Source organism: Micromys minutus (assembly GCF_963924665.1).
Source record: "Micromys minutus genome assembly, chromosome: 4".
Classification (NCBI taxonomy): domain Eukaryota; kingdom Metazoa; phylum Chordata; class Mammalia; order Rodentia; family Muridae; genus Micromys; species Micromys minutus.
Genome location: NC_137973.1, coordinates 51,945,407 through 51,973,112, shown reverse-complemented (window position 1 = coordinate 51,973,112; position 27,706 = coordinate 51,945,407). Strand labels below are relative to the sequence as shown.

Sequence of the window (27,706 nt, the reverse complement as noted above, 5' to 3'; positions counted from 1 at the left end):
CGCAGAGATAATAAGACGTAGTGGAAAAGAAATCAAAACAGAATAAATGATCAGTCAGAGCTTCAATATTAGACATCCATGGGCTCAGACCTGGCTTCTTTACTGATAATAGATTGAGCTCAAGCAGGTTAAATGATTTCTGCTCTTGTTTTTAAAAATCTGTGAAATAAAAATTTAGACAGTCGATGTCCTGTGAAGTCATTACAGGAAGAAAATGAGGAAATTTTAGATGATAACCAAGTTGCAGCTAGTATCACAATAATTGTCAAGTGAATATACAAGTCTATGCTTCACGAGTGTAAAGATCATCAAGGACCTCGCATTTCCTTGTTCCTCTAGAATAATTCTAATAAGCCTTAATCTCTGGTTAGCTGTTTTTTGAAAAAAAATGTAATAGTCGTAATAAAACTATCTTCCCATGTACTTCTCTTAATTTAAATCAAAAGTTTAAGACTCAAATTCAAACACTATTATAGTTTCAAAAAGAAAAGGAGATAATGAATTATGTTTAATTCTTAATTGTGGTTAAATTGTTCCCTAAAAAAGAAGGTTTCTTTATAAAAAGACAGACAGACAGACAGACAGGCACACACACACATTTACACATATATACTCTAATTAAACAAATAGTTTGATTAAATAGGAAAATAAAGCATAAAATCAAATTCAACATTTAAAAATTACTCAGTTTTCAGTGTTTGTCCTTTCTCTTTGGATACTCTCATCACTATCCAGAATGTTCTTATTCAATAAAATTCTTATTCAACTGTCAGAGAATAAATGCTCAAGTCTCTCCGGGCTTCACAGATATCAACCCATTAGAAACAATTAAGATGGCATTTTGTTGGACCACTTATCGGTACAGCAATTAATAAAGAGTCAGTACACTTGCTTTTCATAAAATACTGCATTATCTTAGACTATTTCAGTGCCTCCAAAGACAAAGAATCCTTGCAATGTGAGTTCAACAGACTGGAGCACATGGTAGATTTTCTTTAATACATTTTCAAAAGAAGAGCAAATTTCATATTATAAACTAATGGCTTATAAGGGAGGGAAATGTTGAAAAGATGCATGTTCCCTACATTTACACCTGAGCTGACACATTGCTTTTCTGTGTGAACAGTTTCTTCCACACTGTGTGTCTCAGCTTGAAATGTATAAGCCAGTTGTTCTCATCCTCCTGCAGAATCTGGTATACTTACAGACCTTCCCTGTCCTTTCCCTATATAGTTGTGTGTTCAAAACTTCATTAGTCTTTACATTACATTTTGATAAGTTCAGAAAAGGCAGTTAAGTGCAGGATAGATAGGGTAAACGGGGACACCTGGGACGGCCCAAGGACGGTATCCCTGTACCTGATCAGGAAGCAGTGGCTTTTCTTAGCTCCCACAACTGCTGCGCACAGTTCTGCACACCAGACAACTCTCTGGGGTTTATTTTGACAGGTAGCAACATGTAAAACTTTATCCATTCAACATTTCTTTCTTCCTTTTAAAGTTATACCAGTTCTAAATTTTGAAATTGTTTTACATTTTAGTGTTGCCTTTGTGTGTGTTTGTGTGAGTGTGTGTGTGTGTGTCTGTGTGTGTGTGTGTGTGTGTGTGTGTATGCCAGGATGTTTCTGAATTCCTTGCAGATTTCACATCTTGAAAGATTTGTCCATGCTATCCCCTATCATTAATATGTTCAATGATGATACTTAAGTAGACTTTCACTTCTGTGACTGCTTTCTTTACTAGGCTCTAATATTTCTCCAAAGAGATTCATTTATTTATTATTTATGTTTTTGGTATGCTTATCATCACAACTATGTATGTTTTTGGAGACCAGATTCACTGGAGCTGGAGGTCCAAGCAGTAGTATGTTATACTTTGTTGTTGCTGAGAACTGAACTCAGGTCTTCTAGAAGAAGAGCATGTACTCTTAGCCACTGAACCATCTCTCCACTCTTGACTTTGTTTTTTCTTTTTTTTTAATGACAAGTTCTATATTTTACTTTAGATATACAAACCTATTGTTTAGGGCTCTTTTCAAATTATAACAATTTAAGTTACATGATTTGTGGAATTAATGAATTAATGGCATATAAACAGATGGTGTTCATGGACAAATAAATAAATAAATGGCTAAATAAAATGCTTGTATAATTATTTTTAGTAATCTATTTTGATCTTCAGATTAGTACTTTAAACTTTAGTTCCTATCTTAGATTCTTAAAAAAAAAACATATCTCCTATTGTATAATTTTATGACATCATTTTAAAGCCACAGATATAATTTTATCTTATACCCTACAACTATAATATGAATAGCAAAGATGAAGAGCAGGCTCAGAAGTAGAGGCTTTTAGAAATTCAGCTAATTTTACATAATCCAAAGCATAGGCAATTAAGCTAATTTTATCTATCTATCTATCTATCTATCTATCTATCTATCTATCTATCTATCTATAATTGTATCCCTGACACAATCATTTCTTTTGGGGAGACAATATTACTTACTAATGGTTGTTTTCTAAATATTAGAAATAGGCTTAATTTTTCCTTTAAATTCAGAGCCGAAATGTATAAACCAGTGTAGTCTACCTCCGCTCCTTTACTGCTTTACTAATTTTGGTGCCTTCCCAGTGTTAAGTGTTGGCCCCACAGCTGGCTCTCAATAAATGGTAATTGAGGAAATTAACTAATGAAACTTAAGTGAAGATCTCTTTGGAAAATTATGAGAATAATTGAAATCCCAACAAGGATGTCTTTTAATAACAGCATTTATCTAAAAATATATGTCAAAGAAATTATATATGCACAACTGCAGTGACAGTATGCATTCATTCATGAGGTAATTCATGTATGAAGTCATTTAAAATATATTATCCAGTGTGACAGTTTTCTAAAAGATAAAGGCAAGTAAGGTTTTACAGATTAATTTGTCCCTGTGTGCGTGTGTGTGTGAGAGATAAAGAGACAGAAAGAGAGAGACAGAGAGAGAGAGAGAGAGAGAGAGAGAGAGAGAGAGAGAGAGAGAGAGAGAGACTGAACATCTTCAGTAAAAACACTGCTGAGCCATCTATCATTCCAGGTTCTCAAAAGTTTCTCGTAAATAGAATCATAAAAAAACATTTATTTATAATCACAATTAGTTCATCATATAACAGTTTTTTAACCTTATTTCTTCTTTAATTGTTTAAAATTACATTCGTGGGCACGCCCCCATTTGTGTGTGTGTGTGTGTGTGTGTGTGTGTGTATAAAGGTACATACATGTGAGTTGCACAAAAAGGGCAGGGATGTCAGATCTTATGGAGCTGGAGTTACAGGCTGTTGTGAGCTGCTTTGTGGGGTTGCTGAGAACTGAACTTTGGTCCTTTGCAAAAGCAGTGCGTGCTCTTACATTCTGAGACTTCTCATTCATTAAAAATAAATAAATTCTATCATACTGTATATTTTTCCTATTCAAAACATAGATATATTATTCCTTTTAACATATAAAAAGAGACAACTAAGACCAGAACTGTTTATATGAATGGCAATTATGTTTGCCCCAATCATAAATGTGGTGCAATGTTTTTTTACCCCTTAAAAAACTATCAGATGTAAAGAGACAAGTAGTGTCCCCTGAGCAGGGCACAGACACAGAGGAAATTTGGGTAATAAGCACCATGTTGCAAAGAGACGGGGCTTTATCTTGAGTGTTGAGTGGAGATACGGTAAGGATTTTATTGAAGAAATCAAAATCAATCTGAAATCTTAGATGAGTGCTTTAGTGACAAAGACTGGATGTTAGGGTCACTTTCAGCAGTGATCATGGATACTGGAATTACATTAGAAGTGCTTGGAAAGGGAACCCCTGCATTGTTCATTTGCTTCTGAAAACCACAGCAGAGCTTGCCCCTATGTATCTAACACCATGCAGGAAAGTACAGTTTTGAATCTACTTAACACTCAACTGCACCTAACTTCCATCTCAATTCCATCAAAAAATGTAATCCGATGCTTGTTTACTATGTGGAGTCCTTCAGACAAATCCCAAACTTTTATTAGCTGTTATATTGTTAAAATTTCAAATACTATCATTCCTTAAAAAACACATATTTTAAAAGAATCATATTTTTCTTCATCATAATAAATGTTTATTTCTTTTATGAGTAAGTGGAAGTTTAAAGGAAAGTCTCACTTAGTTAATCTTGTCAGATTTAGGGGAGATTAAATGTGAATTAAAAAAAGGAACATTATAAAGTACCGGAGTGAGATTTTTCTTAATGTTTATCTGAATATATAAATAAAATTAATAGTAAAGGTTAGAAAGTAGAGGAGAAATCAGAGTACCTCAAAATCACTAGAAGAAATATATTCTAGTGACTTACACCATTGTGAGAGGAAAAAAAATCACAATACTTAATTATGCAATGAAAAAATATAAGAAATTAAAGGTGACCACCAAACAAAATGATCAGGTGATAGAATTATTAATAATATGAATTTGATTTATATATTGTAAACATGTGGAAACACTGTATTGTACCCAGTAAATATTTATAATCATGTTAATCAAAATATTTTAATTATTTAAAAAAGTTTGTCATACCGTAGTTACACAGTACTCACAGATTTTTACATTAATCTTTTTAAAAGAAACTTCCAAAACATTACAGCAGAAAAATATTATTTTCAATGATAATATGAGAAGTTTCAAACATTATGTCTGTCTCAACTAGAGCCTTGACCAGACTGCCTTGTGGGCATGAGTGTGAGACACTTCCTTGATTATTTTTTGATGTAAGAGAGACCCAGCTACTGTGGGAAGTACTATCTGTAGACAAGTGGTTTTGAGCTGTATACAAAAGCTGTCTAAGCATGAGCCAAAGAAAGTCATTTCTACTGCTAAATTCCTTCCCTTCCTTCCCTCAATGATGTCTAGTAACTTGGAAGTTTAAGATGTAATAAACTCTTTCTTCCTCAGGATCCTTTTGGTCACATTTTCTTATCTGAAAAGTAAACTAGAACATCACCTGGTACATTGAGAGGGCTTGTTACAATGATAGACTCGGGAGAATTGTACAATCGTTTAAGAAGTTTGACGTGTAAAAGGCATTGAGTGTTCAGAGCTTAGAAGAGTTTGCTTTGTGAAAGGTTGGAAGTTTAGACTGTTGAGAGAAATCTGTAAAATAGAGTACTAGTTTGTGAAGTTTCTGAGGTTAGTATTGACTCTACTAGGCATATATTCTTGTGGTATTTTGGATTAAATAAGGGTTTGCGGATTAGCTGAAGCTGAAGAATAAGCTCTTATCAATAATAAATCAGAGTCACTGAAATAGTACCCGTGTTTCATGAACATAATCTATGATGGTTAGCTAGAATTAAAAAAAAGAATCAGTTAAAATCTTCTGAGGAGTATTTCCTAAGGCTTAGCATACAAACCATGATTTTAGGGATACTGCTGCATTTCAAGCTAGCTGTTGAAACTGGTAATGTGTAAGAATGTGCCCTTGTGGCATGAGCAATGCATGATTGGAGGTCATGCATTGCTGCTGAGGCCTGGTACCACGAGAAAGCTCACACTTCCTGAAGAGAAGCCAAGAGAAACCTTAGATTAGGTTGCAGCATCAGAGACAGTGGAGAATTCAGGATACTTATGTACCAGGATGTGGGATGACCACCAAGGACAGTAAATGATGTCAATAAAGTGAAACCATATTAATCCTTTGAAACAAACTTTGTGCTGCAGATTGCAGAGTCAGAGAAGCAAGCTTCCAAAGCACTTTGGGATCCAGTAGATCATGAGTGAGTCTGAGATGCCAGACAGACACTGATATAAAAATCCCAACAACCAATGAACACACATGTAGGGACCCAGGGCTCTAGTTGCATATGTATCAGAGGATTGCCTTATAGTGTATCAAGGTGAGGAGAGGACCGTGGTCTTGTGAAGGCTCCTTGCCCCAATGTAGGGGAATGCCTGGGTGAGGAGGGGGGAGGGTGTGGATGAGTGTGTGGGTGAGCACCATCATAGAGGAAGGGGGAAGGGGAAAGGGATAAGGTAATTCCATAGGGGAAATCAGGAGAGGGAATATCATTTGAAATGTAGTAATGAAAATATTTAATTAAAAAATAAAATCATTGAGTCTGCACTGCTAATTTTAGGATTTGCTTTGACCCGATTTTAACTATAGTTTTGGAATAACAAAATATTTATCTATTGATTGATTTTGTAGAATCTCACTGTGAAGAGATTTTGATATTTTAATAATATTTTAATCTTTTAACCTATTACATTCTTAAAGACTGTCATTGTTTGAAGTTAAATTGTGTTTACATTATAATTTTAATATGATATTTAAAGGAAAACAATAAAAGAAAGGTTTAAATTGGGGTGTTTTTATATCGTTGACAAAGGTGGCTTTCCTAATACCTTCAGTTGTCAACTTGACATAGTTCAGAATGCTGTGGAAGTCTCCCCTGGGAGACTGACTTTATGTGAATTGCATGTGGAGATGCCTCTGAGACTTTTTCTTGCTTTGGACATTTAATTAATGTAGAAGGATATAGCTTATCAAGAGTAAGACAATTCCTGGGCAGTTGAGACTGGGGTATTTAAGAAAGCTGCCCTGTCCTTTTCAGGAAGGGAAAGGACAAAGTGTGGAACAGGAATGGCGGTCAGGAAGAGTAGGAAAGGGAAACTGTGGTTGAGATATACTTTATGACAGAAGAATAAATGAACAACAAGATAACAACAATAATAATAGTTTACAGGCCATTGAAGGCTATCTGTATGTTCTTTCTATTTTTCTATATTTTATTTCTAGCCTCTAGTTGATGCTCAATAAGTATTGGTTTGATTTTTTAAAAAAATGCTGAGCACAACCAATAGGGAGTGAACCAGGATTAACACTTCCTCTTCGTTTTGATTAAGTGCGTGCTTGAGTCTCCTGACTACCCTCAATGATGGACTGTGATCTGGAAGTTTAAGTTGAATTTAACTAGTTTGTCCTCAATAATCTCTTTGTAAGAACATGTTATCACAGAAACAGAAAAGCAAGCTAGCACTTTATATGATTGGATCTTTGCTGAGATAGGGTCATGCAGATATGAATAGGGAAAGAACGCACAAGACTCATGTAACATTTAAGTGTGGCTGTGTATAACAGTACTATGTTATGAAGAGATAAATGTATGTACTCTTAAATATTAATGTTTATCTTTTAATGGTGCCTTTTCTTTTCTTAAACTTTATTTTAAAAAACTATGATAAAAGAAAAAAACATTTAAACATTTTTGCATAAATGTATACAAATACAATTGTGTCAGTGCTTGGCTTTTTTTTTTTTTTTTTTTTTTTGCTTTTTTTTTAAGGTTTGATACTCTGCATTAAGGTCTTACTAGTTACAATGAGCAAAAAGTACTTGTAAAACAGGATGTAACACAGAATTAGTCAACATTTTCTTGGTGTGTAAGGATTGAGCATGATGGGTTTTTTTTTTTTTTTTTTTGTTTTGGTTTGGATTTTTTTTTTTTTTTTGGATTTTTTTTTTTGTTTTGTTTTCTTTTTTTCTTGAACTTCACACAGTCTATGAGTTGTTTCTGGGGCAGTCCGAGCCTCTGGGGTTGGCATCCCACTATCAGTGACTGCAATATTATGCCTGTTCTTTTGTGACTGGGTTATCTCACTCAGGATGATATTCTCTAGATGCAACCATTTTCTTAAGAATTTGGTTAATTCATTGTTTCTGATGGCTGAGTAGTATTCCATTGTGTAAATGTACCACAATTTTTGTATCCATTCATCTTCTGAAGGACATCTGGGTTCTTTCCAGCTTCTGGCTATTATAAATAGAGCTCCTATGAACATTGTGGTGCATGTATCTTTGTTGTATATTGGAGTGTCTCTGGGGTATATACCCAGAAGTGGAATAGCTGGATCTACAGGTAGTACTATGTCCCATTTTATGAGGAATCGCCAGACTGATTTCCATAGTGGTTGTATCAGTTTACAACCCCACCAACAGTGGAGAATTGTTCCTCTTTCTCCACAACCTCACCAGCATCTGCTGTCATCTGAGTTTTGGATCTTTGCCAATCTGACTGGTGTGAGGTGGAATCTCAGGGTTGTTTTGATTTGCATTTCCCTGGTGGCTAAGGATGTTGAGCACTTCCTTAGATGTTTCTCAGCCATTCAATATTTCTCAATTGAGAACATTTTGTTTAGCTCTGTTCCCCATTTTTAATAGGGCTGTTTGATTGTCTGGTGTCTAACTTTTTGAGTTCTTTGTATACATTGGATATTAGGCCTCTATCTGATGTGGAGTTGGTAAAGATCTTTTCCCATTCTGTTGGCTGCCATTTTGTTTTCTTGACAATGTCTTTAGCCTTACATAAACTTTGGAATCTCATTAAGTCCCATTTGTTAATATTTGACCTTAGAGCTTGAGCCATTGGTGTTTTGTTCAGAAAATTTTCTCCTGTGCCTATGTGTTCTAAGGTTTTCCATACTTTCTCATCTAATAGTTTCAGTGTATCTGGTTTAATGTGGAGATCTTTGGTCCACTTACACTTGAGCTTTGTACAAGGAGATAAGAAAGGGTCTATTTTCATTCTTTTGCATGCTGAATGCCAGTTGGACCAGCACCATTTGTTGAATAGGCTGTCCTTTTTCTATTGAATGTTTACAGCTCCTTTGTCAAAAATCAGGTGACCATATACGTGAGGGCTCATTTCTGGATCTTCTATTCTATTTCACTGATCCACGTGCCTATTTCTGAATGGTACCTTTTCTTAATGTCTTCACAAAACATTATATCAGTATGTATGTTATTAGTTATGATTACATTTGTTTCTTTCAATGCTATCACTGAGAAGCTCTAAGCCTTATATTGAGTTCTAATTTTAAATTGACAGTTAATTAGTTTGAGTAATTGAATATCAAAAAACTCCTATCCGAGTCCTGGTGGAGTGGGTAGAACATGGAAACAAGCACTATCAGGGAATAGAGATGGAACATATTTGAAAAGTATGTTGAGTTTAAAGGCAATAGGTTTCAGCTGGATGTTGGATATCCCCATGAATAAAATAAACCCTGAAATATATAAACTTATTACCAACACATGTGAAATGTTAATAATCCAACATAGAATTGAATAAAGGTGACTTGGTGGGCATAGAGACCAAGGAGTTACACAGGAGAACTTGGTGTGTCTAGTAAGCTATAAATGACAGTAAAACAATAAATTAAAATACAGATGGCAAAGGACAGCAGTTCAGACAACTCCCAGCCTCACATGGGAGCTGTCTTCAGGAGCTTTCTTTGCGAGTTTTTGTTTGTTCATTTGTTTTTGAAAATTCTAAGATAAGGTATATTTAAAAGAAAGAAAGTTTATATGATTTGTTAGCTTTGTCCTTTTGTCTTTACCGATACAGGAACCTGAACCCTCACAAAGTTGCTGTTTCTAAGACCCAGGTTTCTTCTAATTGTTTAAGTTTTCAATGCATACTATCAAACCTTTAAAAAAATCAAGTACTGTCTAAAAAATATATTCATATAGTTTTATGTAAAAATTATTTTAAAATCTGAAAAAAAATTACTGACAAAAATGTATTGTATAATTTTATGCAAAAAATGCTTAAAATCTGTACATTTATCCTTGTTTTGTAAAATAAAGTTGTTAAAAGAAAAAGAATAGTTTTTTTCTTTCCTTTTTCCTGGATACTCCCTTTTAATTTATGACCATATTGTAGATAAGTTCTAAATTTAAGGTTTCTCAATGGTAACATTTTCCTGAATCATAATCTTTTCACTACAAAATCCATAGTTCACTTTACTCATTTTTGGACTCCTAAATTTCAGGGGCATCACGTTATGGTCTTGATTCAATACCTTAAGATACACTACTTGCAGATGCCCTGTGTGAATTGGGAAGAGATAGGTGACTTAAACATGAAATCCGTGATACACAGAATACTGAAATACACAAACTCACCTGAGGCCTAACAATGTGGCCTGGCTTAAATGCATAAGTTGTTAAAGGACAATTTAAATGAAGTCGTCACAGAAAATATGAAAAAGGGCAAGGAAAGGTAAAGGTAAAAGTGGATTGTTCAAACATTAAAGGAAACCAAAGAAAAAACAGAAATACAAGGTGGCCTATAATAACTATACATTTTCCTAAATAAAAGAGAAACTGAGTAGGTTTATTAATGTATTTATGTATATATAAGTATATATGTGTTAGTGAGTGTGTGTTTAACAATGAATGATAACAGGCTATAAATCTGAGAGAGGTTAGAAGTATACATAGGAAGGTTTGCAGGAAGGAAAAAAATCACATAATCATATTAAAATCTCAAAAATAGAAGAAATAATAAACTATCGAAAGTTATTAAAATCTAAGTTAATGAGATGAATTCATCCAGGAACACTCTATATAAAGGAGGGAACCTAATAAAAGTGTGGAAGAAAAAATAAAGTAGAATGCTTAGTAAAAGTACAAACTAGGGGTTTAGTGGTTTAACCCTTTTCTGCTCCAACCCCACAGAGTACCAGAGCTGGTTCGACTTTCTATTTCATCATTTTTACATGTGGCATCTTATCATAAAACCAAGCAATGAGTTTAAAAATCTAGCAACTGACCTGATGATTTTCAATAGTTTGCTGTCTGCTTGTTTGTGTACACCAAATTTGGAAACGGATAGGACTTCATCTGGTCCACATGGATAGACCAGATAGCTCTCTAGTCTGCATAACTTCATTATGAATCAGATTCTAGCTGCTATCTTTGTGAGTATCATCAAATGTGATACATGTAGTTTCCTTTATTTAAGCGTGGAAAATACATCGCAACAAGCTTTCACCTTCATAGCCCTCCATTAATAGAAATATATGATGCATTTTCAATCAGCTGAATAATTTTACTACCCGCTCTGCATGTTAAAAGTTGTATCCATCCATGTGTCTGCATGTTAAAAGATGTACATATTTTATACAGACATATACAATTTATAAAATTTCTCATACAGAGTTAGGGAGATGGCTCATTGGGTAAGAGAACTTCCTATGCAAGCATAGGAGACTTGGGCTCAAATTCTGAGAATCCTTGTGTAATAGCAGAATTCTTCAATGCACCTATAGCCCCACCATTGATAGAAGTACAGACAAGAGGCTCACTGGGAATTTCTGTCTGTCAGCCTAGTTCTAGGCTCATTGAGAAACCCAAGCTAAGGCAGTAAGTCAGAAAGGGATAAGGCAGGACTCCCAATGCACACTCACATGGCACAGCATAAATTCATATGAAAACTCAAAAAGTACTTATGAGGAAAACAATGTGATATTGTTTGCAAATGCGTACCTGTATGTGCTTGTGAATGTACCAGGAAGCTTGTTTTCCATCGTTGACAGATTCCACTGTGGTATTCGCCATACCTACAACATCACCACCTGCAAACACCCACGGTTCACTGGTCTGCATGGTTTCTGGATTCACTTCTGGGAGACCCCATCTGTTAAACTTGATAGGACTCAGGGCTTCTTTCACTGAAAAAGGGAAAGATAATCGGCAATGATAGATCAGTGAAATATAATGTAATATAATATATATATATAAATATGTGTGTGACTTATATATGTGTGTGTATACACACACACACACACACACACATACCCACACAATTTGACTCAGGTATGCATCTGCAGCAGATTCAAAATAACTGTCTCTTTGTTTTAAAAAGTTAGGAAGTGCAAATATTATCCTCAGTCCTTTGTGAAATTTCTCTTATGTGTATATATATATATATATATATATATATACACATACAAAAAATTGTAATCTAATTGAAATAACAGAGTGAATTTCTTCACACTTATTATTTAAACTATACAAACATACCTCCCATGTGGAAATTACAGAAGAGTTGGGCAGTACTAAGTATCTAGTTTACTACATAGTAAGAGCTGAATCTAAGAAGAAAGTATTTGAATCCCATATAAGTGAATTTCCTTGTGTGCTCAGCCATGAAACTTTCTATTCACATCACCACAATAGTGTTCCTGGTGCTACAGGTAAAAATTGTAGTTTGTATAGTTGATTCATGGATTGGGATCCAAAGCGAGTCTCATCTTTTCATAACAAAACACTATAAAACAAAATGAGAAAACCTATATTTTCATTAAATTATTTACCATTATTGCTTTAAAAATTGACTCAGGTATGCATATGCATTGGATTCAAAATAACTGTCTCTTTTGTTTCATAAAATCCAGAAAATTCAAATACTATCTTCAGTTCTTTGAGAAAATTCTCATAACATGCTTATATAATTACTTGCCATATGATTTCTCTAGTAATCTATAGATGTCATGGAAAGGGTTGGAAAAATTTACAGAAAATTACATAATTAAATATTTTCTGAAATCATAGTTGTGAGATTTGAAAGAGAAAGGCTGTGTGGAAGATGTAGAACCTCTATGCTGGTGCAGATGTGCTGGCGGTCACGGTCATATGTCATCTCCAGGTTGTATTTCATGAACTTTAAATACAACATCTAGATATCAACAAAAAGAACTATTCTTCTTCCAGTGGGGAAAATGAGAGAGAGAGAGAGAGAGAGAGAGAGAGAGAGAGAGAGAGAGAGAGAGAGAGAGAGAGAGACAAGAGAGAGACAGGGACAGAGAGACAGAGAGAGAGAGACAGACAGACAGACAGACAGACAGACAGAGGCAGAGACACAGAGAGAGAGAAAGTATAAAGAATACCTGGATGTTCCTGAAATAGAAATAGATAAAAGAATCAACTATATGATAAAGTAACCAAATGTAGATGAAAGTGTCATCCAAACACAGAAACCTAGTTATTCTCCCACCAAGATATTAACAGAATGAGAAACCATAAAAAGAATCACATTCACATACAGAATAAGTGACCATGGGATGCACAGCCTCAGTTAATGAATCTATACCACAATCCCTATTCTTAAAACTGAGGACCCAGAGAGAATGTATACGCCAGTAGACCAGTCAATGTGTCTTCTGGAGATGACTCAGAAGCTATAGCCATGAATTTTCAACAATGTTGCTCTCTAAATATGATCAGAAAAGAATTATTGTTGCGATTAACATATCAATATGGATAGAAAATGCCTCACAAGGAAAGATCCCTCGATGAAGAGCTACAAACAGTCCTGTAATTCTTGAGAATAAGTCTGTTTTCTCCAGGAGATGAGACCCTGATAAGTTTCCCTATTTTAAGTCCCCAGCCCTAAGTGAGTTCATATAGGAGCAGATCTAAATGGCTAAAGGGATGAAAATATCAGACGAAGTTGCTAGCTCAAGAGGGAGGAGAAGAAATAATACAAATTCATCATATCCATGTGCAAAAGTCTAAACAAACTGATTTAAAATGAGCCTTGTTTTATACATGTTATATTCCATGTAAAGTAGAAAAGACAGTTATCCCTGGGCTAGTGCAGTTATGCTTTATCTACAGGCCTATGGAGCTAGGACAATCAGCACAGTGTATATGTGGCTTGCATCTGTTCTACCGTGTGTGAGATAGTACTTGAAATTTAGAGAACAGTGAGCTGGGTTGATAGGTGTCTGAAGAAGGGAGTTCATAAGACAAAGCTACCACAGTCAGGCTTCTATTTTAAAATCTGCTATTTGTATTTCTTATGCTATTTCACCTTTCATCAGGAGTAAAATTAAATATTCATGTAATTATTTTCAATGCAGAATGGCATTTTGAGGTTTTTCTAATGTTTTTAAAGGTCACATGAAAGGAGACCTTTCTCATTGTTCCCCGTTGCATAACAGATCATCACTACCATCTGTTGACAGTTACTTGAGCTGCAAGAAGAACATCGATAGTGAATATAGCTCAAGACTTCAATCTGGCATAATGTGTCATCACTGAATAGCACATACAGTACACTTTAGAAACATAGGCCAGTAATTTTAAATAATTATATATAAAATCATATATAAAATCTAAAATTTAAATACACTCTGGCCCAATTAGAATTCTAAAATTTAAAGATTTAAAATGGAAAGCAATTTCAGGTCCCCTTTATACATTTAATATCATTTTTTGATGCTTCAAAAATACTGGATTTCACTCTGAAAATGAGCAAAATAAAGATTATATATTAGTTATTATTCCCGACTACACCTATGGAAAACTTAAGTTGTGGAGCTACTGACATCTATTTTGAGTACTCTTATTAGATACTGTGAAATATAAACCAAAACAATTATAATTTATTTAAATTTGAATATGTAATTCTGAGATTGTCATCTACAAAACAGCCATTGGAAAAATTAGAAAATGAACAAAATATGTGAATATAAACAGGGCAACAGTGATTCCTGGATATTTCTTTTAGCAGCTACTCTGAGAATGATGGTTCTGCCTTCACAAACCAGGAGCATCTCCCTGCAGGTCCCATAGACTCTGTTTAGGCACATAAAATATTTATATTACATTCAGAAGTTCATCAAATTGACATATTTCAAAAATACCCTTCTCAATTTCATGCATGTGCATGTTCCGTGTGTGTGTGTGTGTGTGTGTGTGTGTGTGTGTGTATGTATGTGTGTGTGAGTGAATATGTATGTTTATGCACTAGGGCTCATGTATATGAATGCCAAAGATTGATCAAGGACTTCCCTTAATAGTAATCTATTTTATTTGTTGACACAGAGTCTCTCACTGAACCTGCCACTCATTAATATGTTTACACTTGCTGACCAATGAACAGTAGGGCTCTACCTGTCTCCAAGCCACCAGCACTACCATCTCAGCAGACATCACTGTCCCTGGCTTTTTATTGTCTTCAATGAATCTAAATGCAGGTGCCAGATACTTACGGAACAAGGCATCTCCTCAGTCTTAACTTTCTTAAAGTCAGTGATTTTCAAACAATAACCATTGTTCTTTCTCTTTTACCTTTGTCTTTTGTAAAGCTTAAAGTATCATATCTAGAATTTTAATTAGGACTCCAATAGAGAAAATGCTGGTGTGTTTGCTTTGCAGTTTCTCAGTGAGAAGTCCATTTGCTCTGCTGCCTGTGGAACAAGGGTATCTCTACTGTCTGCATCATTGGAATCATCCTTCTGTGGACAACTCACTCTTCTGCTGATATATTTGACTTGGAATTCAGTGTAAACAAACCTCAGAAGCAGATTACTGCTGCCCTGCTGCAGCTAAGAAGGGATGAGGGCCCACGTGGATGAAAAATGTATGTTTACATTTGCAAACCAAATAATGGCTTGCCGTTGCCTATGAAGTGTTAAATGAATATTAATGAAGGCTTGTATATTTTTCCTTTCTGTCTTGAAGGGTGTAGGCATTTTCTACTGTGATCATTTACAGTCTTTGCACAAGTTTCCAAGGGATTGTATGTTGATGGAGACAGGCATATGTCCCAGTAGCACCATGGCTGAACAAAACATCAACAAAAAGAACTTGAAAAAGAGCCTTTAAACATGCTTATTCACAGTCCAGACTATTCCCCAAATGAGCGAGAAATATGCTAAATGATATGGTGCCTGGAATTTTATGCAGTCTTTAAAACAACAGAAACATCCTTAATTCATACCAAACATTTGAGATTTATGTTAATTTTCTGTTTTAATTACTACTGTGTTCAAATGAGCTTATTTAAAAAAAACAAAGACACTCCAAGGTAGCTTTATAACAAGAAATGATTTTGAAATAGAAACTTTTAATCAATTTAATGTTATGCACTATATATATATATATATATATATATATATATATATATATATATATATATATATATATACACACACACACACACACACACACATATATATAATACAAAGAGACAGAGAGAGAAACAGAGAGAGAGGGAGAGAGAGAGAGAGAAAGAATGACTTAATTTTATTTCGACACACAAGTTTTTCAATAAGCCACAGCTTAAAATTGCAGAAACCGTCCCTTAGGGACATATCAGCAGCAGATGCAGATTGCCAAGGTCAATTAAACTGACATAACCATGCTGTCATATATGTAGAATACAGAACTGTAAGCATTTGACAAGTGTGTTTTTCAGTTTTTATAAAAAGATGTGGAAGGCATTATAGTTTAGTATATAAGTATAAATCAATTCTCCATAAACAAAAAAAACAACAATGCAGAAATCATAATGGAAAGGATTATAAATAATTTTGAAGAATTTGACATTATAAAGGAATGAAAGAAAAAAAAGTCCTCAAAGATTTATAATAAAGTCTTATCCTGGAACCTTAGAGGAATCCATCCCCATGAATATTCTCTAATTTGATAGCCTTGATGACCAGGTAGGATCAAAGCATGAGGAGAAAAAGAAAACAAACCAGGGCAGGCATTTCAGTAATCAGAGAAGAAAGCAAAAACCACAAGCAGATCAAACGTTTCTAAGCAGAGAGCTAGGATCTGAGAATTCTGTTCAAGCAGAAGGACAACTGGAAGAAAGCAATGGATGGAACTGAAAACAACTGAGAACAGCATGTCGGGACAGCAGGCTCTTGGTACACCTACATAACCCTAAGTATACGATCAGAATGTCAGTTCATACTCACAAGAGCCAGTGAGGATTGAAGTAAAGACTTGCCTTCTTTCTTTCTTTCTTTCTTTCTTTCTTTCTTTCTTTCTTTCTTTCTTTCTTTCTTTTTCTTTCTTTCTTTCTTTCTTTCTTTCTTTATTTTTATTAGATACTCTCTGTATTTACATTTGAAATATTATCCCTTTCCATCCTCCCTCCCCCTCCACTTGTCTCCACAAAGGTGCACTCCTGATCACCCTCTCCACCTCAGTGCCTTGGCATTCCCCTACACTGGGAAAACTTGCTCTTCCTGGACCAAAGGCCTCTTCTCACATTGATGTCAAACACTGCTATTCTCTGCTACATATGCAACTGGAGCCATGGGTCTCTCCATGTGCTCTCAATGGTTGGTGTTTTAGTTCATGGGAGTTCTATAGGGCTTGGTTGATAATATTGGTCTTTAACCACCTTAAAAAATCCCCCTGAATCCTGATCTTTCTTCCTTTTTTTAAGTCCTTTGCCATGCCACTTCTTACTCTGCTCAATCATAGCATTTATAATTCTCTGTTTGTCCTCACCTACTCTGAAACCTTGGATTTTTGATATGTTCTTTTTCTCATACTTAGAACCACATCCCTTTTAAACCCATTTTGTTAGAGTAATCCATTCTGCCTCACCACTCAATGACACTTTCCATTCTGCTTATCCAAGCTATGGCCTGTTAAGGTTTCAAATCTTGTGGCCTAGTCATTGTCTGTCTTATTTTTCTGTAGCATCCAGAAATTAATTTGCATTATTTCTTATTTCTTCTTTTCTTACATGTACACTAAGCTCTTTTGTATGTAATTTCTCCATTTTTGAGTTATTCCAAGGATTGTAGGTATTTTCTGTCTCTAGACTTTACTCCTCACAAGTCTATAAAATCCAGTACACTGTGCATTTTCCATTGGAAATGACGGTCACTGTGGACCCGATTTTGATCTCAATGAAAATGATTTCAAACTACTTTGAAATCACCCTCTATTCAGTTTTCTTTATCTTAGTTACTGCTGTATTGCTATAAAGAGACACAATTTCAAAAGAAACTTAAAAAAAAAGAAATTAATTGGGGACTTACATTTTCAGAGAGTGAGTGTGACTAACAATTGGGAAACAGGGCAAATGGGAAAGAAGGCAGAAGGCATAGTGGCTGGAGCAGCTGAGACAGCTTATATCTTAGCCACAAGTTGGAGGAAGAGAAAGAAAAACTTGGCCTGGTGTGGGCTTTTGAAATATCAAAGCCCATCCCCAGGGACACATCTCATCCAACAAGGCCATAACTCCTAATCGTTTCCCAAACAGCTGTACCAACTAGAGATCAAGCATTTAAGTATATAAGTTTATAGGGGCGTCTTTCTTTCAAGCTACAACACTGCCTATCAGCTTTTAATCAGGACAATCTACTGTCTCTTCCAAATTATTGAACCTAAACTGAGATCCCAATCCTGCTCTGTTCCCTCATCCATTTCTTAATTACTAGTGACCTCCATCGTTTACCTGTAACCCTCGATGGGTACTTGGCCAACCTTTGTTTTTTTCTGTGGTCAAATTCTGAAGAGTCTTTTTTTTTCCTGTTTAAGAAATATTCTTGTCTCATATGTCCTAGAAAGTCCTCAGGCTACCACAAATCTTCACAGTGCCAAAACTAAAAACCAATTGTGTCAATGCCCAAGATACTATCAGTGACACTAATTGTAGTAATTTCTTGTCAACCTTGCAGATGACCATGCCTTTGCCCTGAAAGTCCTTTGTTTTGGTTTCCATCACATCCCTCTGCTTTTCCTCTTGCCCCATCATATTGTGCAATTATCAATGCTGTCTTTTCATATTTTCTCCATTTTTCCAACAGCCTAGAATTAGAGCTTAAACAACTTGGCATTATCTTTGAGTCATTTGTTTCCAACAACCTCACTATGGGTTCAGTTAACAAGATCTGTGAACACATCTGAAGAAGTTTTTCATATTCACTTCTTGTAGTCTATTGATTCTGCCCTTACTAAAAGCAAAGAAAATCAATTGACACTCATAGATTCTTTGTAATTGGTAGGCATTAATTCTCTATTTCTTCATTTTGCTTCATCACAAAATGATATCAAGTGTACACGCTGTTATTATCCTTATAGTCAAGAGGTTGCAGAGACTGTATTTGAATTAATTGGTTACCCCAATGCGTTCCTTAAAATTGTCCTAGAGGTATGACAAACTCAAGACAAGTGGTCCAAGAATAGCCTCTGGGAATTTCCCACTGGAGACCAGGATGACTAAACTAGATAGATGACTACTGGAGGAACGACAACCAACACCAGTCTTAACAGGTGTCATAGATCCAGCATCTAGGTTGTCTTTTCAGTGAATTGTGTTCTTTGTCTGTGAAAGAAGCCATGTGTGCTTCCATTTATATTATCCCACCATCTTGTCTTCTTTACTCTGAGTTCCTTGGGATTTATGTAAATCACCCAGGGCTCCAGAGTCTAGCAAAATCACTGAGACATAAGTGGGTTCTAATTAAGGGTTGTTTTAATTTTTGTTTTGTTTGTTAACTTATGTTTTCTTATTTCAGTTATTCAGCATCAATTTTACATATTATTGGGCCTTGGTTGACCAGCCAAAAAAAATTTTTTTTGAGTTCTTAGTTTCATAATGAAAGACACAGTTCATTGTGGGGAGAAAATTCAAGTTGACCACAAGTTTCTAGCATAACAAGTATACCAGGAAGGAAATCCTAGGAGTGTGGATCTTTTCAATCGTTTTAAGTATTTTTCTTCCTTACTTTTCTGCCTGGATTATTTTCAGTTTGGTTGTATTTGCAGTATTCAGGGAGAGGAAAAGTAACAGTTTAGTTTTCTAAACCCAGCACTCTCAGGATATGGTGGCTCTCTAAGTCAAACCAAAGGACAATTGTCAATAGCAGCCTTTAGAAATAACTTCTGCTGTCCTTTCATGCCAGTGTGAGCTTCATTTCCATTCCTAAACTGACCAACTAATGAATTCAGAATTAAACCCATGCAAACACTTCACCTTGATTTTCTTATTTCTCCACAATAATTCCATTTATTTAAGACTCTGTGAACTCCTTGAAGATTTGATTTCATTTTCTCTGGAAAAGATCTCCTCAAGGAGGTCAGTGCTCTTGAAGTAAATACATGGGGATTGTTTTCAGATTCTCGGTTGGATTCCCAAATGGTGTGCTTTGATTTGCTTATTTATATTCAATGTTACCATCTACTTAAGACCACAAACTCCTTGAAGAAATAGATCATCCTTTAATCTGATTTGGACCATAATCATCATAATTCTATGCATATTTGGGTGCTTAATACTTCTTGATAATTATGAGACAGTGAAAAACGATAGGCTGCTGAGATATTTCACATGTAATTCCCAGGGAGAAAAAATTTTAAAATGCTGAATGATGCCACCAAGTGATATAAACAATTATAGGAAGGGTTTAAGAAAAAATGTCTAGTATAAAATCCCCATTTGTTACATTTAAAATACAAACAAAAACACAGAAAGCCAAGAGAAGATTATGCTACTTGTGAAAATAATATTATTAAAATATAAGTGAATGCTGACGAAAATATTTTAATTAACAAAATAAATCAAATGGAAAAGATTTCCTAAATAGAGCTTTAAAAGTAAGTCTATGTGTTTGACTGCCATGACTAATTATATATCCATGTAATGTGTGTTCAATTTGGGCTTATTTAAGTAGCAGAGATGCTCATTAGCTGCAGTATATCTGTGAAGCTTCAGTAAACAGTTTAATGGTTTTTATGTTTAACCAATTTCATAAGTTTCTGTAATTTTAGCTTTAGCAGCTCATTAATGTTATTTTTTGATATCCATCTTACAGATTTCCCCCTCTTGTCAATCCTGAGTCGGCACACATCAATGCAAATTTAACACACATGGTAGAATTGCATTTAAACAAATTTTGTATGTTAGTGCACAATTCAAACTATAGTTTCCTTTTCTAGGAACAATGTAGGTTTTCAGGAAGTGGAAATATCTTCAGTATGGGTTAAAGACATATTCCAGAGTACTTATACTGATGATGTTGGAAGGAAACTGCCACTGGTCGCTTTTATAAGTATGTGGCTAGTTTGGGGCAGCAGTCAGTTGCCTACGATCTTCTTGGGATTCCACAGAAGAGTTGCAATCTCAGTAATATTGTTAGACAGGTAAGTTACCAAGATCCCATTTTTAAGATGTGAAATCAAACAGAAAATCAGCTAAGTATGTATATCAGAGGAAACATGGAGGTACTCATGCATATCTTAGAGTATTAGATGTAGTCATAGGATGTATAATTTTTGGAAGAAAGGATGCCATTGTGGATGAAACCTCAAGTCAAGCATGTGAAACAGGCACAAGAAGTCCAGGCATAAATTCCATAAAGTCTCATTTGCATTAGAGGGGAACTAAAATATTTCTTAGCTATAAAAATTAGTTTTAGCAAGTGTCAAATAAAAGAGGGAAATACCAGGCAGGTCACAAGATGTGCTAATCTAGAGTGCAATGAGTAGTAAAATATTAGCAACAAAACACACAGTGAAAAATTTTAATGATAGGAAGTGTGGCAAAGACACAAGGTGCTCTTTGTAGGCCACGGACTGTTTACTGACAACAACAAAAAAACAACAAGAAATAAGGCATTGGTTTGGATTCATTTATGCAATTATCAAATATTTATTGTCTAATACTCTTGACCTACATATTGCTGCATGCACTATTGTGGGTTATACATTGCAGAAGACAGAAATAAAGAGTAAGCAAGTAAAGAACCATATGTATGGAGAAACAGGCTACAGAGAAAACTTCTAAGCAAAGGCTATTTCCAGATGATGGAGTTTGTGGTGGAAAGTAAGATATGTGTTTTAGATGGTAGTAGTATGGAAGGTCAAAAAAAAAAAAATCTGAAACCTTCTTCAGGGAAATAATATCAATGCTAGAGAATGGAGTATAAGAATGAACCAATCAAGTAAAGAAACCAGAGATCCATCATCCTAAGAAGAGGGGATATATCCTAGGAAGGCTGCCCAGTGAGGAGGAATGCCCTGGCAGGGAGATGGGAGGGAATTGGTGGGTGTGGCTGCACCCTCATAGAAGCAGGGTGAAGAAGGATGGGATAGGGATTTCCAGAGGAAAAAGAGGATAATATTTGCAATGTAAATAAATAAAACATGGAATTTCTAAGCACGAGGTGAGGCTGTAGTTCAGAAGGGATGCTCTTTGAATAGAGGACAGTTGACAGGAATAGAGAAATGCTGTGAGAAAGAGACATGGTCAGGACCTATACTCTCATCACAAGAATTGAATACTAAACAAATAAACAAACAAAAAACTACAGTCAGGTTTGGAACAAGAAGCTGAATGACAAGATTTTTGTCTACAAATAAGATCCACTAGTGTCTCACATATGAAAAACATGGAACAGAGTGACGAATCACAGCTTTTCATGTTCATGGAAGTGTCCAGCAGCAGTGACACCTTGCTGGGCTCAATAAAACTCATCATACATAACCTGGCTTTACTCTGAATTTCCTACTAAAATAACTTAAAATGAAGCAATTAATACAGTCTTTTGGTTCAAAGATCTATTTCTTGTTTTATTCATGTTTCCATCCGTTCTTTTCATAAATACTTACTGCTCTAGAGAAGGTGCCAGGGACTCTGGGTTAAAATATCATCGATCGGAACTTGTAATTATATTGTGAGTGTTACTGAGAATAGGTGAGGGCAGGAACAAAGCAGAAGATCAGAGGGAAAGTCCAGAAGGATGAAGGTTGAATTAAAGTTCCTGATTGGTGTGAAGAGACCATATATGGGATTCCTGTCCTTTTAGGTCACCTGAACCCATTAACTCTGTAATAAAGCCAGATGCTCTGACCCAACATTGGGAAATACTTCATAAATTTGCAATCACATGCATTCCAACATTTGCACCATTATTTCTAATGACACACTTTATAATCTAGGCAAAGAAACTAGTGTGTGCAGCAGTGCAACTGTTCTGTGTCACTGTGACACCACTTCTATGACTACTCTTTCTTTCTGTGACTGGGCTATACACCAAATATCATTTGCTCTGACATACTCTTATATTATTCTCCCAGTATAAAGCCATTTCACTTCTTGGTGTGTCATACCAGCAGTTTATATGCTTCTCCCCAAGCCACTGTCCACCTATTGGCAATATCACAACTGCATGGCTTTCCTCTTTTTCTAGGCTGTACAATCCAGTTTACAGAGAGAGCATGTTTACTTCTTGATCATTGAGACCTTAACAGGATAGTATAATCCTATAAAGAGTTAGAACCTACAGGAATGTGGAAGGTCAGATTAGAAAATTTCAAAAATTAAACTGCAGAATTTGGTTATGTCACAGTCAGAGAAGATAATACATGGATCCCGAAATGTGAGGGTTATGCAGTGATGCTGGTGATCTGGAACTTTTGATCATAGCAACATCTACATATAAAGGCAAGAAACAAGGCCGTACTAAAACAAAACCACAGGCCAGAGAGTTTATGCTAGATATTTATCAAACATATTACCATATACTTGCCACTTTTAATTTATATGGAAACAAATGGTTATGTAAGTAAAAATCCCTTGGAAAAACTCTAAAGAACTTTGTAATATACAACTAAATGTTATTGTTTAAGTAATAATTCTCCTGATAGGCTCATATATTTGAATGCTTAGTCCCCAGTTGGTGAAATGGTTTGGCAAGCATTAAGAGGTATGGCATTGTTGGCTTCCTGGAGATTTCCAAGGTCCATATCATTCCTACCTAGTTCTCTCTGCTTACTGCTTGTGTAGTAGATGTTTCATGCCTGCTTGTTTTTGTCATATTTCCAACATGATAGCCATGGACTCACTCTCTAAAAGTGCAACCTAGTATGTTATTTCTTCTATAATTTGAATTGCTCATGGTGTCTTAGCACAACAAGAGAAAAGTAACTAGGACAATATTCTTACTGTTTGGGCTATAGAAATAAAAGAAAGTATTGGGTACCATTAATCACTGACGTCATTGGAAAAGGCCCATGGATGGTTGAAGAAATTAATTCAGGGCTTTCCTCAGCAATATTAGAATATGACATTTGACTTGAGTAACATGTATAAGTTTCTATAAATATTGAAGACAATTGAACATGATTTTTCTGTTAACTCAAAATGTACATGAAAGCCAATATCTGCATTAATTCAATTTCATATTAAACCTACTTTATATCAGTATTTACTTTATTGTATATAATCCACTGAAAAATGAATATAAATCTAGAGTTATTAACAAAGTATGTATTGGTCACAATATTAATAAATATTCTATATCATCCACCACATTATAGTTTTACTGACTTTTATATGTTGGTTTTATATATTTACCTATTATAATAACACTTTTTTACATTTTCATAATTTAGAAAAATACTGATTTTAATAATACTATTTTATTTTTGATGTAAAATGAGTTAAGTTAGCCTGTTATCTGTGATTACTTTAGAGGCTGTTATCTTATGCTACTCATGAATTAATTTTAAACCATATTTATATTGAATACTAAATATTCTTATAGGATACAGTTCTCTGCAAGTACTATAAACTTAGTGTTTTCTTTAAAGAAAAATTTTCCTACTCAAATTATAAGATTGTTAGGATTCAGTATCATTAAAATACAATTTTGAAAAATTAAAGACTATATGGTTACTTATTTATTATTCTTGAACCTCAATCTTTAACACGTTGAAAATTTACCAACACTGAGAAAATTGCTTTTGTTTGTTTGTCTTAATATATGTTATAATCATCAATTGCACAATTGTTGATAAATAAACACACTTTGTTCTTTTATTAAAAGAATGGCATTTTATTGTACTATAGGTGAACAGTGTTAACAAAAACCAAATATCATAACACCTGGTCAATAAGGTTCAAAGTTTCTATAACATTCATTGTATGTTGACTATTGTTAACTATATTTTATGATTTCAGTTCTCTGAAACAATTACGTTATTTTTACATTTTCTGCCTCCTTTCCCCCAACAAAACTTGTTACTTACCACTGCTCTGCTTCCTATGTGTAATCTTTGACTTGATGGAAAATGACTTTGATTTGATTTATCTACTGTCTCCCTGTAAGAATGCATATGGTATCAAATACTAGTGAAACCTGGAAAATAAAGATAAGGAAAGGCTCTGAACAGAGCGATTCACTGGGGAAACAAACCTATTCCTATGCAGTTATTAAAGGAAGTAAAATAATTACAGAAATATCATGCCGTGCTTCAAACGGATGTCTAAGGCAGTTGTAAGTGATGTGATGTTGATTCTAAATCACTTTCAACTGTGTTATCAGTTTGACCTCCCTCCTCATCACTTCCACCTTTAAAATAATTCTGAAAGAAAACTGTGCAAAGATTCTGTTTTGCTCCATGGTTGTTCTGCGGAAATGCCACTCCTGGCATGCAATTCTATACGCCATCTTCTCTTTGTGCAGAATATTTATAATAGAAAGATAATAAATCTAGCTAGGGAAAAAATCTTACTGATAAAAAAAGCAATTTTTAAGAAAATGGATACAGTTTTCCTATTAGTCTCTTGGGAGCACTTCTTGTCCAAAATATAATTAAATCGAAGCATGGAACAGAATAGAACAGGGCGGGCTTATTCTCCTCATCGAGCCAACCAAATCGCATTTGTAGGCATTATAAAATAAAATAGTAGTGTGGGAGATCAGACTTATGAAGAGTGGGAAGCACAGTACCATTCAATAAAAGTATCTTGTCATGACTTCAAGACACTTGTCATTACCAAATGCAAGTGTCAAGAACAGCAGGCAAGATGCTGCTAGAATTCCAAATCAATTCTTCCGTATTCAGTCATCATACCTTGATAAGAAACTTCTACACCAGCTTTCATTTGGCAGTCCATTCACTGAATAATAACCCTTACTCTAAGAAGTAAGATATGACAGCTAAGAGGCAAGCAAATGAGTTTCGATGTGGTGGAGATTTTGGTAGTACTAGCACTCTGGAGGTTGAATAAGAAGGATTGAAATATGAGGGCCAAGAACTAGGAAGATAACCCTGTCCATAATGGGCTTTTAGATTCATCCCCAGAACCTGAGAATAAAAGCAGTGTAATAGCCATTGATGGTAGATCTTTGTAAGAAAACAGTTTCTGGATCAAGCATGGCTTCTAATGAAAGCTGATTCTTCTTCTCCCAGCAGCTAATTATTGTAGTTAAAAGAGGAATGACTCCTTATCTCCAGCTATCTTATTAGTCAACAGAGCTGTATCAGAAGGCCACATATCCAGGAAAATTTGGGAAGTACAAATTGACTTTGATGGAAAACAACAACAACCAAAACAAAAACAAAAACAAAATAAACCCGAAAAACAAAACAAAGCAAAAAAAAAAAAAAAAAAAAAAAAAAATCAGAAAATTGTGAGGGAAGAGAAAAATCTAGAAGAGTTTTGAAAGTAAGGAGAATATGATCAAAATGTCTTCTATTAAAAGAAAACAACTCAAAGAATTATTTAAAAACTAAAGTAAATCTTAAAACAACAGCAATAATCAAAACCAAAGATAAAGATAATTCTTGGTGGTACATGCTTATAATTCCTCCACTGGGATGTTAGAGACAGGTGAATCTCTAGGGCTCACTGTCAAACCAAACTTGCCTACTTGGTGAGCTCCTGGAGAGTAATACATCCCATCCCAAGAAAGAAAATATGGATGGCATCTGAAGAACCATAACCAAAGCCACATTGACACTAACATACTTAAGAAAGTCTGACATGGTTGTGGATTACATAGTAAGGACGTGTCTCAAATAGCTGGACAGACAGACAAATTATATGTAATTATTATAAAAATCCTAAAAGTTTGTTTTCAACCATTCTCATTTTTAGGTTCCATTCTTTTTTTTCAGCTGATGAATGAAGAAAAAAATTAAATTGCAATATATTATTACCTACATCAAGATTCCACCTACTATATTTGTGAGTTCTATCCATGTTGTTTTGGGAGCTAGCCTGTATAAACAGATTTTCATTCATATTTTGATAGTAGCTTCCTTCTAGTTTGTTGAATTATAACCAGCAGTTGAGTAAATAATTTTATCTTACACAGGAAGTATTTATGTAAAATGAAGTAGAAGAAGGAGGATGAGGGAATAAGGGAAGACACGAAGGAAGGAAGGAAGAAAGAAAAAAAACAAATAAAGAAACAAAAAAATAAAGGAAGAAAGAAAAACACACACTTGCCTGTGTACATGAATCATCACCCAAAGTTTACCCCTTGGCTTCTAACTCCTTTTTTGAATAAATAATATAGTTTAAAATGCAATCAGATAGAAGACAGAACTGGCATTTAGCAGCACCATTTATGTTCTTTAAGATAAAGGTATCTCCAATATATAAAGTGATTAATCCATTTATCACCTCTGAATGTATCAGACCTGATAGGTGAGGAACTCTCAACTCATAGAGAGAAAGAGAGAGATCTTAGATGTAATGCCCTACTTTGGGGATAGGGAACTCGTATAACCTACATGTAGCAGAAAGATAGGGAATCAAGTGAGGCATGGGGTTGTCATAATTGTTCCTGTCTAAAAGAACTGCAGGGAGGGTAATGGAAAGAAGTCTGCAGAAAAGAAAGTTCAGCAACAGGGCTAAAGTAGGACCCAGCTTAAAGGGAGGACCCAAGGCCTGACACTGAGGCTTTGGCGCACTCAGAAAAAAGGACCTATCATGACTGCCCCCTGAAAGACCCAACAAGCAGCTGAAAGAGCCAGGTGTCCATTGATGCCCAATGAATGGACAGAAGCTGCTGACTTCTGTGGTTGAATTAGTGAATAGCTGGAAGCAGCTGAGGAGTAGTGCAACACTGTAGGAGGACCAGCGGTCTCAATTAAGCTGGATCCCCAGAGATCTCTCAGATATGGACCACCAACCAGGCAGCATACACCAGCTGATGTGAGAGCCCCCCCCCCCGCCCCAAACACACATATACAGCAAATGACTGCCCGGTCTGAGTTCAGTAAGAAAATATGCACATAACCTTCAAGAGATTGGAGGCCGCAGGGTCTGGTGAGGTGGGGGTTGGGAGGGTGGGGACATCCTAGT

At 35.1% G+C, this 27,706-nt stretch overlaps 1 protein-coding gene across 1 annotated transcript in view; it reads right to left on the bottom strand.

The window, feature by feature from the left end:
• DPYD (dihydropyrimidine dehydrogenase) overlaps window positions 1-27,706 on the bottom strand; it is an 878,881-nt gene that overhangs the window by 470,929 nt on the left and 380,246 nt on the right. Inside the window, exon 12 of the mRNA XM_080916202.1 lies at window positions 11,335-11,519. Coding sequence (XP_080772328.1) covers window positions 11,335-11,519 — 185 coding nt within the window. The remainder of the gene's footprint in view (window positions 1-11,334; window positions 11,520-27,706) is intronic.